The 21,087-nt window shown below is 48.7% G+C and overlaps 1 protein-coding gene across 1 annotated transcript; it reads right to left on the reverse strand.

The window, feature by feature from the left end:
- Window positions 1-19,564: 19,564 nt before the first annotated feature.
- Window positions 19,565-20,683, reverse strand: KCNJ1 (potassium inwardly rectifying channel subfamily J member 1). Its single transcript, XM_059069772.2, has one exon. It carries the CDS (start codon window positions 20,681-20,683, stop codon window positions 19,565-19,567), a length of 1,119 nt encoding a protein of 372 aa, XP_058925755.1.
- Window positions 20,684-21,087: the final 404 nt, after the last annotated feature.

Below are 21,087 nucleotides of genomic sequence, written 5' to 3' on the forward strand. Positions count from 1 at the left end.
TTGTTTTGTTTTGTTTTGCGGTACACGGCCCTCTCACCCTCATGGCCTCTCGCGTTGCAGAGCACAGGCTCCGGACGCGCAGGCTCAGTGGCCATAGCTACCAGGCCCAGCCTCTCCGCAGCATTTGGGATCCTCCCGGACCGGGGCACGAACCCGCGTCCCCTGCATCGGCAGGCGGGCTCTCAACCACCGCGCCACCAGGGAAGCCCTAGACTTTTATGTACATACATGCATTGTGCGAATCAGAGTTCTCCAGAGAAACAGAACCAAGAAAATATAAATAGATAGATAGATAGAGATTAATTATAGGAATTGGCTCACACAGTTAAGGAGGCCAAGAAGACCCACAGTCTGCTGCCTGCAAGCTCAAGAACCATAGTGTAATTCAGTCCAAGTGAGTCTAAAGGCTTGAGAATGATGGGTGGGCAAGGCCAGTGGTGCAAGTCCCAGTCTGACTGTGGAAACCCAAGAACATGGAGCACCAATGTCTGAGGGCAGAAGAAGATGGACGTCTCAGCTCGAGCAGACAAAGAAATCACCCTTCCTCCCCCTTTTGGTTTCACTCAGTTCCTCTCTGGATTGGATGGCACCCACCTACCTTGGCATGGGGGAATCTTCTTTACTCAGTTTACTGTTTCAAATGCAAATCTCTCCCAGAAACACACTCACATTCACACCTGGAAATAATATTTTGCCAGTTATCTGGGCATTTCTTAGCCCAATCAAGATGATACACGGTTCTTCCCTGGTGGCGCAGTGGTTAAGAATCCACCTGCCAATGCAGGGGACACGGGTTCGAGTCCTGGTCCGGGAAGATCCCACATGCCGCGAAGCAACTAAGCCCGTGAGCCACAACTACTGAGCCTGCGCTCTAGAGCCCACGAGCCACAACTACTGAGCCTGCGCGCCACAACTACTGAAGCCTGCGCACCTAGAGCCCAAGAGGACAAGAGAAGCCACCGTAATGAGAAGCCTGCGCACTGCAAAGAAGAGTAGCCCCCGCTCGCCGCAACTAGAGAAAGCCTGTGCGCAGCAACGAAGACCCAGTGCAGCCAACAAATAAATTAATTAAGTAAATAAATTTATTTTTTAAAATGACATGAAATTAACCGTCTAATATGCATAGACATTTATATCTATAGTTATTTCTATATCTATACACATATTTCAAAAGCCTGGAGTTGACTCAGATGCATCTATTTCCAATCTAACACCACAAGACTCAGTTTTTTTCCCTTCCCGCATTTGTTATTCTCTTGTTCGACAATGAGAAACATGGTTTCCATTACGCATAATATATACACTTACTTATCAATCTGTCTGCATGTAACCAGTCTCCTATCTCTGCTGCACCCCACCCCTTCCCCACGTGAACCCTGCTGTGGTTCTCAATTCCCATCCTGGCCACCCCGCTGCATGGGCACCCTCCTTACCGTACACTAGGCCACGCCTCCATATGGATGCCTTCCTCTCCCCATTCAAGCTCTGACATCCTGGGACAGACCTGGGACTGTCTGGCTGGGACTCCCTCCTATCTGGGACTCCACCCTCAACCCGCTCAAACCTGACTGCTGTGACAGCTGCACCCCTGTCCCCCCCATGGATGCTCTCTTTACTCCGCTCGGGCACAAACACCACACTCCAGGACACTCCATCTGGTGCCCCATTCAGGCCCTGACACCACTGCACTGATACTTACCTTGCTCTGCTCCACTTGTGGCCTCATGAAAAAATACTTCAGGATGGCAAGGAAAGGGGAAGAAAGGAAAAGGAAAGAGGGAAAGGAAGGAAAGTGGAAAAAGGGAAGATCCATGAACACACAGCGAAGACTGCATGTATCTCATTGATATGTGTATGTGGTGGACGTGGGTGGGGACAAGGGATTACAAGATTCATTAACTTGTGGTTTTTGCCTGTCTCTGCATTCTCGCATCCAAATGTGTGTATGTGTGTGTGTGTGCACAAAAGGGCATGCGTGCGCGCACACACACACACACACACACCCCTGCACTTTTCACGGTGCAGAATTGGAGAACAGTTAGAGAAAGGAGAGAAAGGGATGGAAATTAACTAGAGAGACTACAAGTGAGGAGCTAGTTGGGAATGGGGGATAGATGGAAAAAATGACATTTTAAAATTATGTGCTAGCTATTTACCATACCTAAGACATGGAAACAACCTAAATGTCCAGTGACAGATGAATGGATAAAGAAGATATAGTACATATATACAATGGAATATTACTCAGCCATCAAAAAGAATGAAATAATGCCATTTGCAGCAACATGGATGGACCTAGAGGTTATCATTCTAAGTGAAGTAAGCCAGACAGAGAAAGACAAATATCATATGATATCGCTTATATGTGGAATCTACAATACGACACAGATGAACGTAACTATGAAACAGAAACAGACTCACAATCACAGAGAACAGACCTGTGGTTGCCAAGGGGGAGGGGGTGGGGGAGGGAAGGATTAGGAGTTTGGGATTAGTGGTTGCAAACTTGTATATACAGGATGGATAAACAACAAGGTCCTACTGTACAGCATAGGGAACTATATTCAATAGCCTATGATAAACCAGAATGGAAAAGAATATGAAAAAGAATATATATATATATATATATATATATATATATATATATATATATATATGACTGAGTCACTTTGTTATATAGCAGAAATTAACACAACACTATAAATCAACTACACTTCAATAAAATTTTTTTAAAATCTTGTGCTGGGTATCCAGGGGAACAATTGGAAGCAGGAGGAGGGACAGGATATGGCTGGTGAGTGTGGAAAAGCAATGCTCTGGGATATGCCTTTAATGTTTTCTGATAGAAACGGAGGCAAAAATGGCATGATTTTTTATTAATTTTGGTTTTGGGGCAGTGCTGAGACACAGCAATTTGAGACCCCAGAATCTATTTGTGTTTGAAGATCTGTGTCCTTCATTAGACTATAAAGACATGAAGGGCAGGAACTATGTCTAATTCTTTCTTTTTATTCCTAGCACCTAGCAAGTGCCTGGTTTTATAGAAGGATCCTATACATGTCTGTTGTTTGTCAAACTGCACCTGCTGGACAAAAATTGTCCAGGCCCACTAGCCCAGCAATTCTGAGAGGCAGGGTGGGAGCCTCTGCTCTGCTTTGTTACAGTTAACCCCAGAGATACATGGAGAGAATAAAAAACATGGAAGACACAGTTAAAGTATAAGACCAGAGCACTGTTATAATGTGCTGGCAGTTTCTACCAAGTCAGTGTTTGGTGCCAGTTGGTTTCCCCAGAAGATGCAGTATTTCTTTCCCCATTGATTATTGCGGTGCCCGGAGGCCTGGTTTTCAGAAATGTCTAGTCAAGCATCACATACATTCTAGGAATACTTTCCAGACATCCCAGCTCTTCCTGAAAACGTCCCTTCTTTTGCTCTTTCTCTGTCTTTTTAGGACCTTCTACTTATCTAGCATTTTTCTGAGTAACTCAAAGTTTTGTCTTAAAAAAAAAATAATAGAACATATAACCACTAAGAAACCAGTTTGCACCAGACCTCTATCTGAGAACTTTAAAAAGTGGGGAATATGAATTTTCTATCCACAGATACTTAGTGTGTGAGGAAGAAATATGAGCTTGCCACTCATTTCTGAAAAGCAAAGCTAATCAAATTGTAGCTTAAACCTGCTTTTAAATGAGTATTTCTGAGGATCTGCAGTCTTTTCCCTTCGCATTGAATCTTTACAAACTTCACCGATTACCTGATCAGAATCCAAGGCACAAAACTCTGATGGATCCAACTTTTCAAGCAGAGGGGGCTGCCACTTGGGCTCAGAGCCAGCCCTGGAAGGTCCGGGGCAAAGGGGAGTGAAGACGGAGCAGTGGAGCAGACCAGGAGGTTCCATCCCCACAGAGAGCCTCGTGGCCAAAGACACAGTCGCCCCCTAAGCTGCTCTGCATGCTCAGGAGACTGTGTCCCTAAAGAAGCAAGCCCCTCACTTCGAGGGGATTTGCCTAAGTCCAAGAGGGAAATCCTGAGTGTTTGTAGAGCTTCCAGAAAACTCTCAAGGTTCCATAAATATCACATTTGCATTCAGTGTGCACTTAGGTTATATCTTACTTGGCAAGAAATACTCGTTTTCAGGACATCAGTTTTTCAGTCTGTTGAGAGTTCATTACAAACGGCCCCACAGCTTTGCATTAGCAAATGCCCAAAAGGCAGTGGAGGGAAAACTGGAGTCAAAACTGTGGCCTCATAACTCACATGCAGTAGGTCCCTGGAGGAAACCCTTTCCGCCTCCAGCATTTTGGGTAATCAGGGCAGATGGATAGACGTCCTTTAAGTAGGAGGGCTTGCTGCATTTCCTGGGAGAAACTGTGGCAAAAAGACAGAGGGACCGATGCTTGGTTTCCAGGACATAAGTTAAACAATCTTAATGCAAAAATACTAGTTTACTCAGCGTCAGTATCTTTAGAAGGTGAAAACCGTCCCTAGCTAAATCTCCAGCCATCTTGGTCTCTTGAGAAAAAATGGAAAGATTGGCCTAATCATGGAATTTCCTGGTCTTAGCGGATTTACAACCAAAGATTCAGCGGATGACCCAGGTCATAACTGCTGGCTGCACCGCAAATTCAATTATCCCAAATTCCGACACACCAGCCTCCTTCCTGTCCCTCACCCCTTCCTTATCATAATCTTTCCTGGGCCATCAACCCCCCACCAGCTTGTCTGAATCCAAGTTTAATCTCAGCAAACTCGGAGCTAGGAATCGACACCGAGGACATCTCAACAGAGGGAGAAGGCCACATTCTTGATGAGGAGTAGTGACATAAATGCAGCCCCAGCCTGGCCCAACCAGGGCAAAGATGAAGTAAATCAGTCTATCCCCTCTTTGCAGCCACATCCGAGTGCGGAGAAAGCAGCATCAGGATACTAGAAGCTGTTTTTCAAGATTTTACAGCAGGTCCTCTGACAACATGCAGGCCCTCACTAACTGACAAAGAGGGAAAACGCTTGCAACAGTTTTACCTGCTGAGGTTTTAACACCATCGTGCACACTCATCCTACCCTTGGTCTGCCCTTTCCCCTCTCCCCGGCCTGGCCACATATAGCTGAAGAGCCTCCCTTCAGTGTTTAGACAGATGGCAGGAAAGGTGGGCTCTGTGAGTTGTAAGGGGCAGGCACCCACTCAGGCTTCCTGGAGAACTGAGAATGGACTGTTAAACACCCATGGGCGATGGGGGAGATGGAGATCTCCTAAAAATGGACAGACAGCCTCCTGGAGCCGGTACGAGAAAGCTACTGAGGACTCAGGGGTGTGAGGGAGAGCACGCCTATGTTCCTACGACTAAGACACACTCCCCACATCTTCCCACTACCACGGGCCTCAAACCCTACATTTAACCCACTTAAAACATTTGAGAGAGAAGGTTTGCCAAGCGAATCACTGTCACCTAACTCTGACCCCTCGAGGTCCATCCAGTTGAAGTGTGTGGACTGGCTGTCCTCAACTCAGGGCTCAGGGACCAGGGGTGGCAGCCGGGAGAGGGGGGGGTGTCACCTATTCCAGATCAGCCCAGCGTCCCCCCAGTGGGGCTGAGGGCACGGCAGGCACCCAGACTGGCCAGCCTAGGCTGTCCCTAGCGACAGAGTGAGGTTGAGCCCGAGTGCAGGACCACCCCAAGTAGCATCTCCTGTGGAAGGAATCCCAAGCCCCAGCTGCCAGAACTTCTTTGGTCTCCAGTCTGTGCCCCCAAATCTTAAATTATGTTATAGAAACCCTAAAATTTTCATATTACTAAAAGATACTCTACCTCCACTGGGCCCCGACTGTTAAGCCTGGTTACATGGTTCCTTGCCATGGTTCCATGGCATTTGGGGCAGGGAGGAACTAACACTGATGGATGTGTGGTCTCAGTTTTTATTTAACGCTCATGACAACCCAAGAGATGGACGTTATCCAGCCCAATTCCTTCTCAAGGATTCCGAGGCTCTGAAATTCGTTAGTAGGTGGACTTGGACTCGGGCCTGCTGGGTCCACCCCTGAGACGTCTGGAGCTCACAGCACCTCTGAGTCTCCTTGGGGCTTTCCACCTGCGTGAGCTCATCTCCTGACACCTGCCGTGGAGGGGACAAGCTGGCCCGGCGGGAGAGCTGCTTCCATCTCAGAGGTGTTGACACACGAAGCACTTTACAGCTTTCAAAATACCTATTCACGTGCTTCCTTTTTCCTGTACATCACGAAGTGTTTTACCTGTTGATCTGTCTGGCTCTCCGTGCTGGAATGTCAGCTCCCTGAGGGCAGGGTCTCTGTGCCTGCCTCTTTTGCCCCCTGCTGCACCCCAGCGCTGGGAACCCCTGGGTGCTCAGCGTGCATCTCTGCAGCAAAAGCTGTCCCACGAGAGATCCGGGGTCGGATGCTCACTTTGCAGGTAAGGTACGGGAAGCCTCACAGCTGCGGCATCCCCGAATCCTCTTTTGACAAGTTAGATGCTCTTTGGGGCAGAAGAGGAAGCTGCTCTCCGAGTTTCTAGAAGTTTACCTCCGCAGCAAGACTTGGCCACCGAAGAAAGATTTGGAATTTGTTTTGAGAAAGGTCCCTGGAAGCCCTCCCCGCGCCCCACCCCCGGGCAGCCCCACCCCCAGCCAGGGTAGAGAGCCAGGTCTGAGCGGAGCCGGCCACCTGGCAGCCTCGGCCAGCTCTGGCCTGACCACCCAGGCCCGCAGGCTCCCTCTCCTCTGCCCGCCCCCCCCGCGCCCCTACCCGGCCCCCCTCCGGCCCGCCGTGAATCCAGCCCATTTACAATTCCCTTTGAAAAGGTCTCTGTTTGGGTGAGTTCCTTGGGCTCTGCCTAGAGAGCGGCAGATTATCTGAAAATAGGTGTTATTGATCACAACCAGGTGGTCTTTGTGGAAAGGGGTCCACTTGAACCAAAATAAATATTTGCCGCACAAAGAACAAGCCGGGCCCTGTTGAGGGCAGGGCGCTGCCGGCCTCTCCGGCCTCCACGGCCGCGGGCGCGTCGGGCGCAAACCCGGATTGTGTTTCTCCAATTAGGACGGGGCCGCACGGGGGGCGGCCGAGGGCAGCACAGGGCTGCCGGTTCCCGTGCCAAAGGCTCGCGGCCCGGCCCGGCTGCAGGCCCCAAGCCTGCCCGGGCCTGGGAATTATATTTTCTTTGGCTTGCCGGTGCGCTCCTCATTCTTTCTTTCTTTTCCCTCTGTTTTATTTGTATTTTCAAGTGGCCGGCCGGGCTGGATGCTGGCCATCCACCCCGCTGCCTTGGAGCGCGGGTGGGCAGACAGCCGGAGCCGCTCCGGGAGGCGCCGGGGGCCGCGTGGGTGCCAGGCTGCGCCCCTGCCCGGCGGGGCAGCGGGGATCCGGCTCCACCGTGAGGCCCTCCCCGGTCCAGCCTCATGTGACCTGGCAGTGATAAAGTGGCTTTCTTAGAAAGATGATGTTGATTCGAGGGGAGACCTGGGTGGGTGGGGGGGGGCAAATCGGGAGGAAGCCGAAACCTCGGCTGACCCTTCGTGGGTCCCCTCTCGCCCGTTCTATGCGCAAAAACGCTGCCCGGCCTCCCGCCCACGGTCAGCACTGAGATCCCCTCGGGGGCGCTCCTGCGCCTTCCCACTCCCTCCCCCAGCCTCTGAGAAGTCTTCACGTGCATCTACAGATCGCAAAGCTCACCTTCTTCCCAAGGCCAGCGGCGGCGCTGGGTGGGTGAGGGGAGCTGTGGAGGAGAGCGGGGCCGCTGCTTAGTCAATGTGGGGAGACCTGGGGAGGCCGGAGCCTACGGCCATAACCAACATCTGGAAGAGGCTTTGAGGAGGCCGCGCCTGGCAGCCACAGGTGGTTATCCAAAGCCAAGGGTGGAAGGCTGGGGCCTGAAAACGGTATGGGACATAGGAAGCAGGAAGCGCCTAACTCAGAGGGATTCTGGAAGACAGAGAGAACGGCCGGGGGCAGAGAATGAGAGGCAAGGGAGTAACCTAAGGACACAGAAAGGAGATGCAGTAAACCTTTCCTTTCCAGGTCAGACCACAGGAGGGCAGGGTGCTGTCCTGACAGAGGCAAGAGGAGAGCCAGGAAGAACTGCCCAGCTATGGAGGCGGGTACAGACCTGGTACCGCCCTCCTGCTCAGCCACAGACGCTCCCCCAACCCGGGCAGGCCCCCAGTTCGCTGGAGAAGACCTTTCTGGGGGCTGCTATTGAGCTGATGGTCTGTTTGCTGGCAGGAAGCTAGGTGTGCTCAGGTAGAATTTTAAGACAGTGGTGTCTACTTCAGAACATCTCTGTCTCTCTTTGGCAGTGACTTGCTCTCCTCCCCAGATCAAAGCAAGAGCTACCGCTAAGGCCAACGTGGCATCAGCAGCAGGCCGCAGGCCAGCGCCTGTAGAGCCAGGACGGCTTCGTGACCCAGGAGGAAACCAGGGCCAGGAAGGACGCCCTGGGGGCCTCGCTGTGCCTCCTGCCCTTGGGCTCTCCGCTTCCGAAGGAAAGCTCGGCAACCTCGCCGGCTTTCCCTCCAAGCCGAGCGAGGACGGGCTAGTTACAAGCCCTCCCATCCCGGGATCAGGCCGACTTAAGGCCAGAGAGCAGGAATTATCTGCTCCAGGTGAAGACGCCAGCAGGCTTGGCCACTGAGGCAAAGCAGCCACGGTCACCAACGTATGAGCAGGTGACAACCAGAAGCAGAGTTTTTTTAGAGCTAAAAATAACCTTTAAGGACAGACATGTCATCAGAAAACCAGTGTCCAGTGTCCAGGCCTCTGGGATCACCTAGGGCATCTATATGTCCTGATTCCAGAGATTCTGCGTTTATCACAAGCCCTCTCCGGTGATGCGGACACAGCCTGGCCCGGCACACAGCCTCAGTGGTATGCTGGTAAATGTTTAATAACCGGCTCCTGAGATGGGGTGGCAGCAGGGGGCCTGATTTGTAGCACTTGTTGGTTTCCAGAGTATAAAGACTTCCACGTGGCCGACTTCAGGCAACCACTGTGAAAGCTCTGAACTCAGAGCCGGGAAGAGATGCGCTCCATCAGCTCTTGTCACCTGGACCTCCCCTGAGACCCACAGCAATGAAGCGACGGTTCCTTGGGGCCAGAGTCAGGAGAGGAGCGTGAACTCGGGGCTCTGCCCACGACAGAGCCTAGCTGTCCTCTTAGTTAGCAGAAATCATGACCACACAGCGGGGGGGGGGGGGGGGTGAGCCCTACATCCTGGTGACTTTGACCGCACCAGAACACAACCAGGAAACAGAACAGTAAACAAACAGTGTCGCCTGCCTTTCCTTCCTCTTCACCTTGCCGTGCTGAAGCTCTTAAAAACGTGGCGTGGCTGGGGAAGAGCCTGAGTGCCCAACTCCCGAGGCCCGTGTTCTTTGGGGGGGAGAGTAAAAGAAGCAGGAGAGCGATCCTGGGAAATGGGGTAGAGTCTTGCCAAAGAATGGCAGGCCTAATAGAAGGCACTTTGCCAGCTGGCCTTGGACGATTCTAACCAGGGCCTCAAAAGCACTGGGGTGGAGGTGTGACGGGGTGGGTAGCCGAGTGAGGTCATGCCAGGAGAAACGGGATGAAGAGGAGGTCATGGTGCATCCTTTTGTGCTTCCTTAAGAGCCGACCTAAGAAAACAACTGAAATGAAGTTCGCATGAAAACTACACGAAAGAACAAAAGAAGCATCTGATAGGATTCTGCAAAGCTGGGAGTTTAGAGGTGGCTCTTATCTGGAGAGCTTCCCTTGCACGAAGTCAGGTTTATAATTGTTCAGGTGTCTCCTGGTTCTTCCTCCTTCAGAACTCCCGTTCCTAGAATCATGAAATTATAGCCAATGAATTCTATTCATTCTAGAGACGAGCAAAACCTGAGGCACAGAGAGGTAACGGAATTTGCCCCAGACCGCACTGCTATTTATTCGTTCAGCGGCAGCTAGAATTCAAATTTCCTAGATCCAGTCCAGGACTAGATCTTTACCTAGATCCCTAGATACTACAAAGTATTATCTCTAAGTTATCTTTTTTAAATTGAAGTATAGTTGATGTACGATATAAGTTACACGTGTACAGTACAGTGATTCACAAGTTTTAAAGGTTATAGTCCATTTATAGTTATTATAAAATGTTGGCTGTATTCCCTGCACTGCACAATACTTCCCTGTAGCTTATTCTATCCGTAATAGCTTGTGCATCTCAATCCCCTGGCCCTCCCCCCTTCCCTCGCCCCACTGGCAACCACTAGTTTGTTCTCTATATCTGTGAGTTTGCTTCTCCTTTTCTGTTATATTCACTAGTTTGTTGTCTAAGTTATCTTTTGTTTAAAATTATTATGAAAGAAATGCGTGGCTTAAAAGAAAATCTGTAGAATAGAGAATATTAAAAAATGACCATGGAAAATGACCATTATGCTACCACCTGAAGATGATCAGATAATCACGTGCGTCACTTATACTTGCTTCCACCTAGCCTAGGGGTTCTTAGCCTCAGCGTATATTAGTCTCACCGGGGAAGCTTGTAAAAATCCCTGTGAAAGATTGAAAAGTCCTAATGCCAGGCTGTACCCTTAAGGAATTAAGTCAGAATCTGGGGGTTGGTGGTGGCGAGCATTGGTATTTGTTGAAGCTCCCCATGCAGGTTGAGGACCCCTGGCCTAGAATATTCTCCTCCCATACCTTTGCGTAGCTGGCTCCTTACCATTGGCCATTTCTCAGCGTTAGCTCCTGGGAGAGGTCTTCCGTCCCCACTCTGTCTAAAGCATCTTCCTCCCATCCAGTCATTCTGAGTCCTGACCCTCCTGAATGTTCCTTGTGACCTGTATCGTTATGTGAAATTTTCTTAAAGGTATGCATGTACTGTTATTTTCCGCCTCCCTCCAGTAAAAAGTAGGTCCGTAAAGGTGAAGCCCTTGACCGTCTTCCTCACTGTGTATCCCCCCTGCCCTCAGCAGTCTCAGGACTGCAGGCCCTCCAAACACATTTGATGAATGAATGAATGAGTGAGTGAATGGATTTGTGGTCACTTCTGAGTCTTCTTTCATGTGTATGTACACAGATGTATATATACGCAACAAAATTGTATGTCTTTAAAAAATATTTCAAGGTTTTCTTAAATTTAATCAAACAATTTTTATAAAATTTAATTTTATCCTTTTTGGTTCATACTTCTTTCATGTGACATTTTTGAGACCATTGTCTAAAGTCATTACACGTGTTAAATGGGATTTGTAACGCAGAGTGGTGTATTTCTGGAGCATTGCCCACCCCATGATGCTTCCTTACCCAGCACCCCGTCATCTGACTAACTCTTCCTTATGCCTCAGGCTTCGCCTTGATGTCTGCTCCTCAGGCAGCCCTCCTTGGTGCCCCTGACAGGGTTCGGACCCCTTGTGCCTGGTCTCTCCTTCGACAACTGTGTCTCCTGTCAGCTGTCTCTGGAATCTGAGCTCCGTGGCGCTCCCAGCGCATTTCATTGTCCAGCGTGTCCCAGGACTCTGCTGTGTGCCCAAGTGTTTGTTGAAAGCAGCACAGCATCTCACCTTATTCTGGTCCACACAGCACTAACGCCATCTCCCTGTTGTGGTACGCGGAGGCCTTTCTTCACTACAAATGAGCCTTGTGTACGTCTTTATGTGAATTAAGCCATTAGGTGTCTGCAGTAAAAGTAATGCCATAAAATAGAATTTTGCTTTAAAATGAACCCTGTGTTTCTCCAATTGATCTCCATAGCCTTGTGTGGTTATAATCCACGTCTTACAGATGACAAAGCTAAGACTCAGAGAGAGTAAGAGATGCACCAGATTCATAAGAAAGCAGCTAGAAGGGTCAGGATTGGGCCCTGACCAGGAGACAGGAGCTGGCCTGTTTTGGGTGGAAAGCCGTGAATTTTGACACAGCATGACCTGTGCTTGCATTGTTCCTACTCCTCCTAGGGTAGTTATGAGGATTAAATGAGTAAAGCTATGAATGTTGAATATGTAGATATATACCAGCTCTGCCCTCACTAGCCACCTTGGGCAAGTATCTTAACCTCTCTGAGCCTCAGTCTTCTCACCCATAAGATGGGGATAATAATATTATTTCAGCTTGTTGTAGAGAAAATGGAAAGCTCCTGCACTCTAGGAGCCTCTTAATAAACAGTAACAACTGTCTTTTCTGCCACCATACCCTCTCTAGAGTTATAAACTTCTACACGGATATATTTATTTTTCCAAAGTCTTTCACCGTTGTTTTATCAGCCCAGTAATGATTCGATGACCCAGATATTTTATGTCTCTCTGTTAAATATTTAAACAACATAATGGCTATTAAAGACCTTGCCGGGTCTGCGAAAGCCCTCTCTCCAATGCCTGCCTAACAGTTGGAGGCGGACTTCAGACCACTTTCACTTTCGTGATCTGGAAGTGGATGGCGCCACCTGCTGGCCAGAGGCCCTAACGTAAGGTGCCAGCTTGCTTACGACTGAGGGCTTGTGTAGATTCCCCTCCCTCTCTCCTTCCTTTCCAGGTAGGTCCGTAATATCACCTGTTTCTACTCCCCTGGTCACCTGATGGAGTGTCTAAAGCACAGGCCAGGTCAAACCAGTGCTTTCCGAGATCCGTGAAGACACACTGAATGCGCCATCTCCTTCCAGGACCCACTTGTCTCTCCGCTTGTAAGATGACACGGTTGGTCAGGGTTTTCGTAGGGCCTTTTCACCGCTAAGCTTCTAGGATTTGGTGCATTTGCAGCGGAAGCAGCAGCAGTGATGGCAGGAAGGTGAGTTCTTTTGTCTCAGGTTAAGATCAAGGCTGGGACTAGAAAGCAAAGGGAAGTGGTGGGGCCCAGGCCGAGGGCATAAGGCACAGTATGGGACCAACTACAGGGCCAGACTCACCTTCCCACCTTGGCTGCATCATCAGAATCATCTCCTTGGCTGTAGCATCACTCAGGCTACCATCTACTGGGAGGCTGTACCAGGCTCTGTGCTGGCTGCTTTACATACTACTTCATTATGTATTACTTCATACTGTTGTCCTTACAGTGACCCTCTAAAAGAGGGATTATAGTTCTCTACGATTTTCTAAAAAGTGGTTCATGTAAATCAACTATACTCCAATGAAAATTAATTTTAAAAAACAGAAAAAATTTTTAATCTTTAAAAGTGGTTCAGAAAGGTTAAGAACTAGTTTTAGACAGCACAGCCGACGGAGAAAGCTGCATTTGCCAAAGTGCGTCTGTCCTCCAAGAACCTGAACTTCACACTGGACTTCCTGCCTTCACTTCGGTTCTTCATCACCTCCATCTTTTCTTCCATGCTGTCAGCAGGCCGTGTCCTTCAGAGGTGGTCCCAGGCTCAGGTCGTGTGTGGCCACCACCAGCGACATGGGGAAGTGAGAAAGCCTTCAGGATCATTGTGGTCTCTCACCGCCACTTTGAGTTCAACTAAAACCATCAGTGCTGGTGGCCCAGAGCCCACACATCAGTGAATCGCTTACTTTTCATGTCACTGGGACAGAGAAAGTCACCTCTGGGACGTGGACAAGCCTCTCGCCTTCCCAGACTCCTTGGCTGCTCAGTGCCGTGGTAGATGCATGTGACCTCTGTGTCCCCGAGGAACCAGTTCAAGGATGTGCTTCTCCATTCCCCAAGGGGTGGGTTCTATGACCTCCATCTCCCAAAGGGTGCCTGGATCCTCATCCAAAGGTGATGACCCAGAAGCCCTGGAAATGAAGCCCCCTCTTCCTAGCAGAGACCCTTGACCAGGTACCGGAGGGGCGTTGTTTCTCTTGAGGACACCTGGTCCGACTTTCTCACCAGCCAAAATTCCAGCAAGCTTTGATCCTTAAAGAGCTGCTGGTCCAGGCAGATCGGCTCCCGCTGAGAACCCTGGTTCCGAGAATCCAGCTCATTCCCAAGCAGGGTAAGCCCTGCAGGCGCTCTGCAATGGGAGAGGAATGCAAAACAGGCACAGCCATGATCTCTCAGGCTCATAACAGCAGAGCAGGGGCCTCTGGAGCAAGATCCCAGCAACTACAGCAAAGCCAGTGAAGGCAAGTGGGGCGGGGAACCCACAGGTGTTGGAATTATCTAACAATGGTCCTCACGCAGTAATCTGCAGGAGGTATCCTTAAGTGAACAGTGTTCCTAGAATGCTACCTTTTGTGTAAGAATGGGGGGATATAAATATATGTATATTGCTTGTATTTTTCAAAAAGAAATAGAATCATGATAAAACTAATGAGAATGGCTACCTTGATATGAGAGGAAGGGAAAGGAGAGGCCACAGGAATAGAAATGAGTCTTCTAAATCCTGTCCTATGATTTTGAAACCATAGAACCGTTCTTTGCACGATTAACCAAAGAAAATAGTAAAAACAATAAGCAAGCTCTCATCATTAGAAATAAACTGAGACAAAGAGACCTAATTCCATGTCAGATTGCTGCATGGTCACATAGAGAAAAGAACTCCCTCAAGTGACTTTACAGCAGTTTGTTGACTGTACATCCCAATAGGATATATTATAAAGATTTTTTTAAATTCCCAATAATTATAAATCCATAATCAATAGTCTTCTTGTTAGCGGTAATGTCACTGCCATTTTTTGGAAACTATTATATGCATGTTTCATAAGGCAAAAAATTACTTTCTCTACAATCAGCACTTCTCTGATTTAGCTCTGGTCCCCCAGGCTGGTTTAAGCCCCTCGGGATCCTTTATCACAGTGACAGGAACCGTCCTTGCACCCTCAGTGCCTGACTCACAGGAGGCCTCAATGAACACCCACTCGATTGAAATGAAGCCCAAGGTACCAGGATTCTATTCAGATTCCCCCAACTCATAGCCTATGCAGTATTCAGGAGACCTCTGATCTTTGTCACTGCCCCACCCGGGTCCCTTCTTCCTTTGCCCTTGAAGCATCAGGTGGCCGGGAGTCCACCCCGGGGACCAGTGCTCTTGGCTTCAAACCCACGCTCCTACCCCACTTTGCCATGTCAAAAGTCATTTACCTTTCACAAAGGAGTTTTTCCGTCGATTATTTCATCTAATCCTCCCCCTAACCCTGTTTCAAAGCTCCCTTTAACAAATAAGGAAACTGAGATTCGATGAAGTCATTTGTCACGGACCCTCTGCTAGTGAATAACGTAGCTTGGCCAAAAGCTCTCTGGGCAGATGTGGGTTGAAAGCCACTATTACCCATGTTGTCTTGAGCAAATCATTCATTCATTTACTGATTCAAAACCCATTTATTGACTATGTGTGAGGCAGTGTATTGGTGCTATAGATACACAGAGGTGAATACAGAATACGAACACTGTTCTCCAGGCTTATCCAAGGCTCCATTTCCCCATCGGTCAAAACAAAAATACCTGTCTCTCCCTCAAGTGAAGGGTTACTGAGAGATTGAAATAAACCAATGTATATCTAAGTAGTACAGATATGTCAGGTATATGCAGACATAGGAGATACCAGTCTCCCCAGAATATACAAGTCCAAAGATGTTTATTAAGCACTGGCCAGGGGCTCTACCCCGTACCAAGCAGTGAGGGGTTTCTCCCAAAGCATGAGACGGGCCCAGGAATGGGTGCTGAATAACCATGTGGGATCCAGGTAAATGCCTGGCAGCCCTGGTGGGTCCTCCCAGAGGGCGATCCACGTTAGTGGATGCAGACGTGAATGATTTTAAACCCATCAGCTTTCTAGACAGATGTGGGTTTGAGCCCCAGCCCTGCCACTGACTAGCTAGTGACTCTGGACAAGTTCCTTACCTGAGCTGCCTCGGGTGAAAAATAGGTGGAATGATAGTACCTCACAGGATCGTTGTGAAAATAAAATTAGGCAGTGTATACGAAATGCTTTAAACAGAACTTCAGACATAGTAAGAAGTCAGTAAGTATCCCTATAGTAAGCTTCTCCTACTATAGCACAAGAGAAACTTGGGGTTCCTCACTCGCCTGAAAGATGCTCCCGGCCTCTAGGACCTCCAGGGCGGTGGAGGATGCTTGGGATGGAGATGCAGAAGGGCCCACACCCGTCCCTCGCCCCCGCAGCCCCCATGCAAGGTCTCCCACTCTGCAGGGCTCAGCTCCAAGGAGTCCAGCTGGGTGCATCTGGCTGGGGAGATTAAATTATTTTTGAATTCCTAACTGAATGTTCTTTTAATGGAAACTTAATGACAGGCATTGAAATAGATTTCCTCCGTAACCCCTCCTCCCGCGGCGCCCCCCAACGCGGCTCTGTGTGGCGCAGATCCCGATAACCTTTATTCCCTACCCCTGGACTTTTATCTCCCCAGTGACAAACAGCCCTTGCTGGACAGAAAGAGGAAATTCCAGTCATTGTTCTCAAACTTCTGGCTTCCAAAATAAAATGCTCTATCTCCCCTGTCAAGCTTTGATTGACATAGACTTCCTGGAATGGGGAGGACAACGGCCCGGGGGCGGGGCCAAGGCTTCATTTGCATTCCGGGCGTCCGAGGTTTTCATCACGTTTGCTCTGGACAGGGGACAAGACCCCGCGCTGCTCACAGGCAGCCTGTGGAGGACCCATCTCCCGTTTTATGAAACATCTCGAGGGAAGACACCTCCTCAACGGCCCCCACGATCTACCAGGGAAGTTCTTTGCTGTCCAGGGAAACAGACAGATGAGCTGAGCATCTCCTTAGATCTGGCAACGTAGGCTCTTTTCCTTCCACCCTCCCTGTCTTGAGGAATAAATTTTTAGACAGGGTCCCACATCTTAACTCTAAATTCTGGAGCTTGAGCCAACCTAAGTCCTGGAAGTTTGAACCAGGATCAGACTCTCCAAGTCGAAACCTCAGAGCAACAGAGCTAAACAGCCCATTCAAGAGGAATCAGTACCAAGGGAAACTGAATACAGTGAAGCATCATGAGATGCAGTTTTTCTTGAAGGGAATAAGAAATGTTGAGTTGCTTTTAAAACTGGGTAAATCTGTAAATAGAATTATACGGCACACCTGTAGCAATAGCAGTGCCTATGTGATCAGGTCCTGGTGGGAATGCTGCTACCACATTGGAATAAAAAGCCTGCCTTTAGCACTGGCATTAAACTATGGGCAAGTTGGCCTTCTGGAACCTTCTGTTTTCCATTTAATTTATTTACTCACAGAGTTCCTATGCCTGTGGTAAGCCTTTCTCTCCAAACGTCCAGAGCTCTTATGCTGCTTTGGGGCTCCAGCCACCCCTTAGGACCATTGGATGGTGCCTGCAGGGCCTCATTTCCTCGGGGCCTCATTTCCTCGGGGCTTTGTTGGATGTAAGTATGTTAACAGTTACTAAAGTTTCAATGGGGGGCTTCCCTGGTGGCTCAGTGGTTGAGAATCCGCCTGCGGATGCAAGGGACACAGGTTCGTGCCCCGGTCCGGGAAGATCCCACATACCGTGGAGCGGCTGGGCCCGTGAGCCATGGCCGCTGAGCCTGCGCGTCCGGGGCCTGTGCTCCGCAAAAGGAGAGGCCACAGCAGTGAGAGGCCCGCATACCACCACCAAAAAAAAAAAAAAAGTTTCAATGGGAATTTGTATTAAAAAGTAGACTTCAAAGGGCAGAATGCCTCAATCCTAATAAAGGAATATTTGGAAGCAGACGTCTTCCATCGAATAACCCAGAAAGAAAGGCCATTCGCAAGGATTCCGGTTGTTCTGTTCTCTTAACGATCAAGAGGAAGGGATTGCCTAGGATCACTTCGCTACCAGCATCCCCCAACATCTGCTAAAAGGAGCAGAACAGACTAGAAGGCATGTCTTCTGACCCTTCCGTCTATAAGGACGTTATAGTCATAAACCCTCATGACAACGGGCCAGCAGAGAATTCCAGCTCCCTCGAGCTCGTTACACCTGATTTCCTTTAGCTTTGTTAGCAGATTCAATGGCAGTGCCAACACACGTACAGGCACAGAGTAACCTCCCACGTGGTCCATCGTGTCCACCGTTATGGCCACGGACAAAGTGCGCAGCTCTGAACCCATCAGACTCCTCACTCATTTTTGTCGGAAGGACCAGAGTGTGTGTGTGAATCTGTACACACTTGACCCCAGGCCTACAAAAACAAAGTCATTGGTATCCATGACTATGTACCTAGACTCACACCGGAGTGTTTTGATGGGGCTGCATGGGACGGGGCACATCTGCACCTGAGGCCGCGTCCTCCTGGGCACGCTGGATTCAAGACAAAACGGGCCACCACTCCTGCCTCTCCCAGGAGAAAGCCCACCCCCTGCATGGGGATTGTTACCACGTGGTCTGTCACAACTAATGTGCAATGACTGACGCTTGGGGAAAGTACATCACAGTTTCAGAGATTTAATGTATTAATCAACACACTGAAAACATTTTGATTCCTAAGCAGCTTTGGGTACCATCTTTTCGAGAGTACATTCAAAATAACGTAAGCAGGAAACTGAACAAGGCATTCACAGTAAAACCTTCCCCTGCAGATCAATCCTTATATTACATTGGTCTCTTTGATGGAGATGCGGTGTGGGCCCTCGGAGGAAGGAAGACCTAAGCACTTTCCTTACGGTGGGGTCATATCCCATTCCCTTCCCTTTCATACTTCTCCTTTGGAAACAGCATTTCAGTTACAAACCCTCGGGTGAAAAACACAAGATATCTTTTTCTCAGAAACGTTAGCAGTATTTTCCCTTCTAAACTGTCTTTGCTCCTTCAAACTCCTCACTGCCTTCTTGGAAGATTAGGAAGTACTGTTTTAACAGATTTGAAGCCCCTTATCCCATCTATCACAAATTGGAAGAAATATCACCCTCATTTTCAAATCAAACATTCTTTCTTGCAGGAAAGTGTTCACTGAGATTCTAGAGCGGTGATTTAGCCTCTGTCTAAATGTCTTTGGGCCGACACCCAGCTTGGCCACAGGGTCTGGAGGTGCCTTCGAGCAGGCTGGGCCCTGTGCTCCTCTCCTGTGTGTAGAGATGCGGAGTCCATGGGCCAAGCCTCCCCCTTGCTCCTCTGGAAACACAGCATGACCCAGACTTCGATGAAAGCGCCAACAATCAGGGCTGGAGAAGGCCGGAGCCTCACAAATGTTCACTGTGCGTCCGTCTTTTCTCATTACTTTGATTGGTTCGTCTCCCCCGACTCAGGAGACAATTTTTTCTTGGATATAAGCCAATGTTAAAATAAACGTGGCTTCTTTCTTATCAGTAGAACCAAAATAAGAATATCGATTTTCCCTGATCCTGTCTAAAGCTTATTATCTTCTTTGGGAAGACTCTTAAAAGGATCTCATTTGGTCTGTCCATGAGGCTTTCAATGATTTTTGTCTGTTCCCATCAACACTGCATGATTTCAAATAATCCTATTCAAGATCTGATGTGAGCTCCTATGGCTCCCATATTCCAGTTTCCTATAAACCCATTGCATGTTCTCAGGCAGTTGCCTTGTAGAGCTATATGTCTTGTAGGATCATGCTTATGGGGTTCAGGCACATTGTGCAGGGAGATCTTAAAGGCTCTTGTCCCACTGTCACACCCCCAAATTCTTGATTGCTCCGTAATGTTTCTAGTCACTAGGTATCTTCGAGATTTTGCTTTACTCGTGCTGAAAAGCCACTGTTACATTTTGGTGTCGTCTGTTTCGCTGACTTCGGACAAGATGAAGCTGGGGTTGTCATAGCCTCTCTTCATCCTGGCTTGAGCATCTTTCTCATTGTAAAGGCACATGGCACAGTGAGGCGTCTCCACTTCCACTGTTTTGGTAAAGTTATGGAAATCTACTCGGTACTTCCCTTCCTTGGTCTTGGACACTATGGGAGCAAAACGATAGCCCCAGAGCACCTCTTCTGGGACATAGGATGTCCGGACTTGGCAGGTAGCACTGGTTGATTCCACCGTGCCATCTAAAAACACCACTAATTCAAAGTCCTGCTGGGGAAGGGTTTCTGCGGCCATGTGGAAGAAGGGGCTAGTGTGGTCAATGACATGGTAAACGGTCAGTGGGGAGATGAAAAATAAATTTTCATTCCCTGCGTCAACCACAAAGTTGATATTGATCTGGTCCAAAATAATGGTCTCTCCTTCAGGAGTGATGGTGGTCTTCAGAAGCTTTCCATATATGTGACTGCCAATAAGGAGGCTCTTCCGAAGATTAGCCACTCGGATCAAGAGACAGAGCTTCCCACCCCGCTTACTGATCACTGCATTCTTGCTGAAGGTAATGGTCTTGGCACGTTTTTTGGGTCGGGAGATCTTGGCTAAAATGGCACCACACATGAAAGAATTGATGATGACTCCAAGGATAGACTGGAAGATAAGCAGAAAAATGGCAGTGCCGCACTGTTCCGTCACACACCTGAATCCATAGCCAATGGTCACTTGCGTTTCCAGAGAAAACAGAAAAGCTGAAGTCAGGCCATTAATATGCTCCACGCAAGGGGTGTGGTTGGCGGAAGGATGGAACTCAGGGAGATCTTTGTGAATGTAGGCGACCGCATACCACAGGAGGCCAAAGAGGAACCAGCTCCCCAAGAAGACTGTGATGAAGATGGTCATTTTGTATCTCCACTTGAGGTCCAGCACAGTCGTCCAGATGTCCACAAAGAATATCAGCCTCGACTGTGCCTCTACGTTGCCAAATTCGATGTTACACCTTCCATCTTTGGAGACCAGCCTTGCTCTTCGCCGAGAATGCCCAAGAAAGTGAGTGACAAACCATTTCTGAAGATGTTTGAACATTCTTTCTGTCAACACCTGACCTGAAATCACATCAAAGAAAAACAAAACAGAACAAAATTATGTGTATGACACTAGTGAACTGAGTGACTCACATGAAGAGCTAACTGTCTATGAAACTGCCATTCAGTGCAATCTGGGTGAATGACCGCTTGGGCAAGCTGACCGCCTTGTTCTGGATACCATGATGCTATCGTCAGTAGACAATTTCTACTACAAGGACCATATTGCTTAAAGATAAAGAGGAAAAATAATTACAGGGAGACAGAAATGTAAAGGAACCTGAGAGAGCATACATCCATGTGTTTTCTGACCTTAGTCACACGCAACCTTAAAAATGTTTGTGATAACGCAGACACAGAGAACAGACTTGTGGCTGCCAAGGGGAAGGGAAGTGGGGGAGGGAC

The sequence above is a fragment of the Kogia breviceps genome, chromosome 7, assembly GCF_026419965.1.
Source record: "Kogia breviceps isolate mKogBre1 chromosome 7, mKogBre1 haplotype 1, whole genome shotgun sequence".
NCBI classification, from domain to species: Eukaryota; Metazoa; Chordata; class Mammalia; order Artiodactyla; family Physeteridae; genus Kogia; species Kogia breviceps.

What these genes read in the sequence shown, in the direction of transcription:
- KCNJ1 (XM_059069772.2), bottom strand. Translation starts at nt 20,683, where the DNA reads ATGTTCAAACATCTTCAGAAATGGTTTGTCACTCACTTTCTTGGGCAT.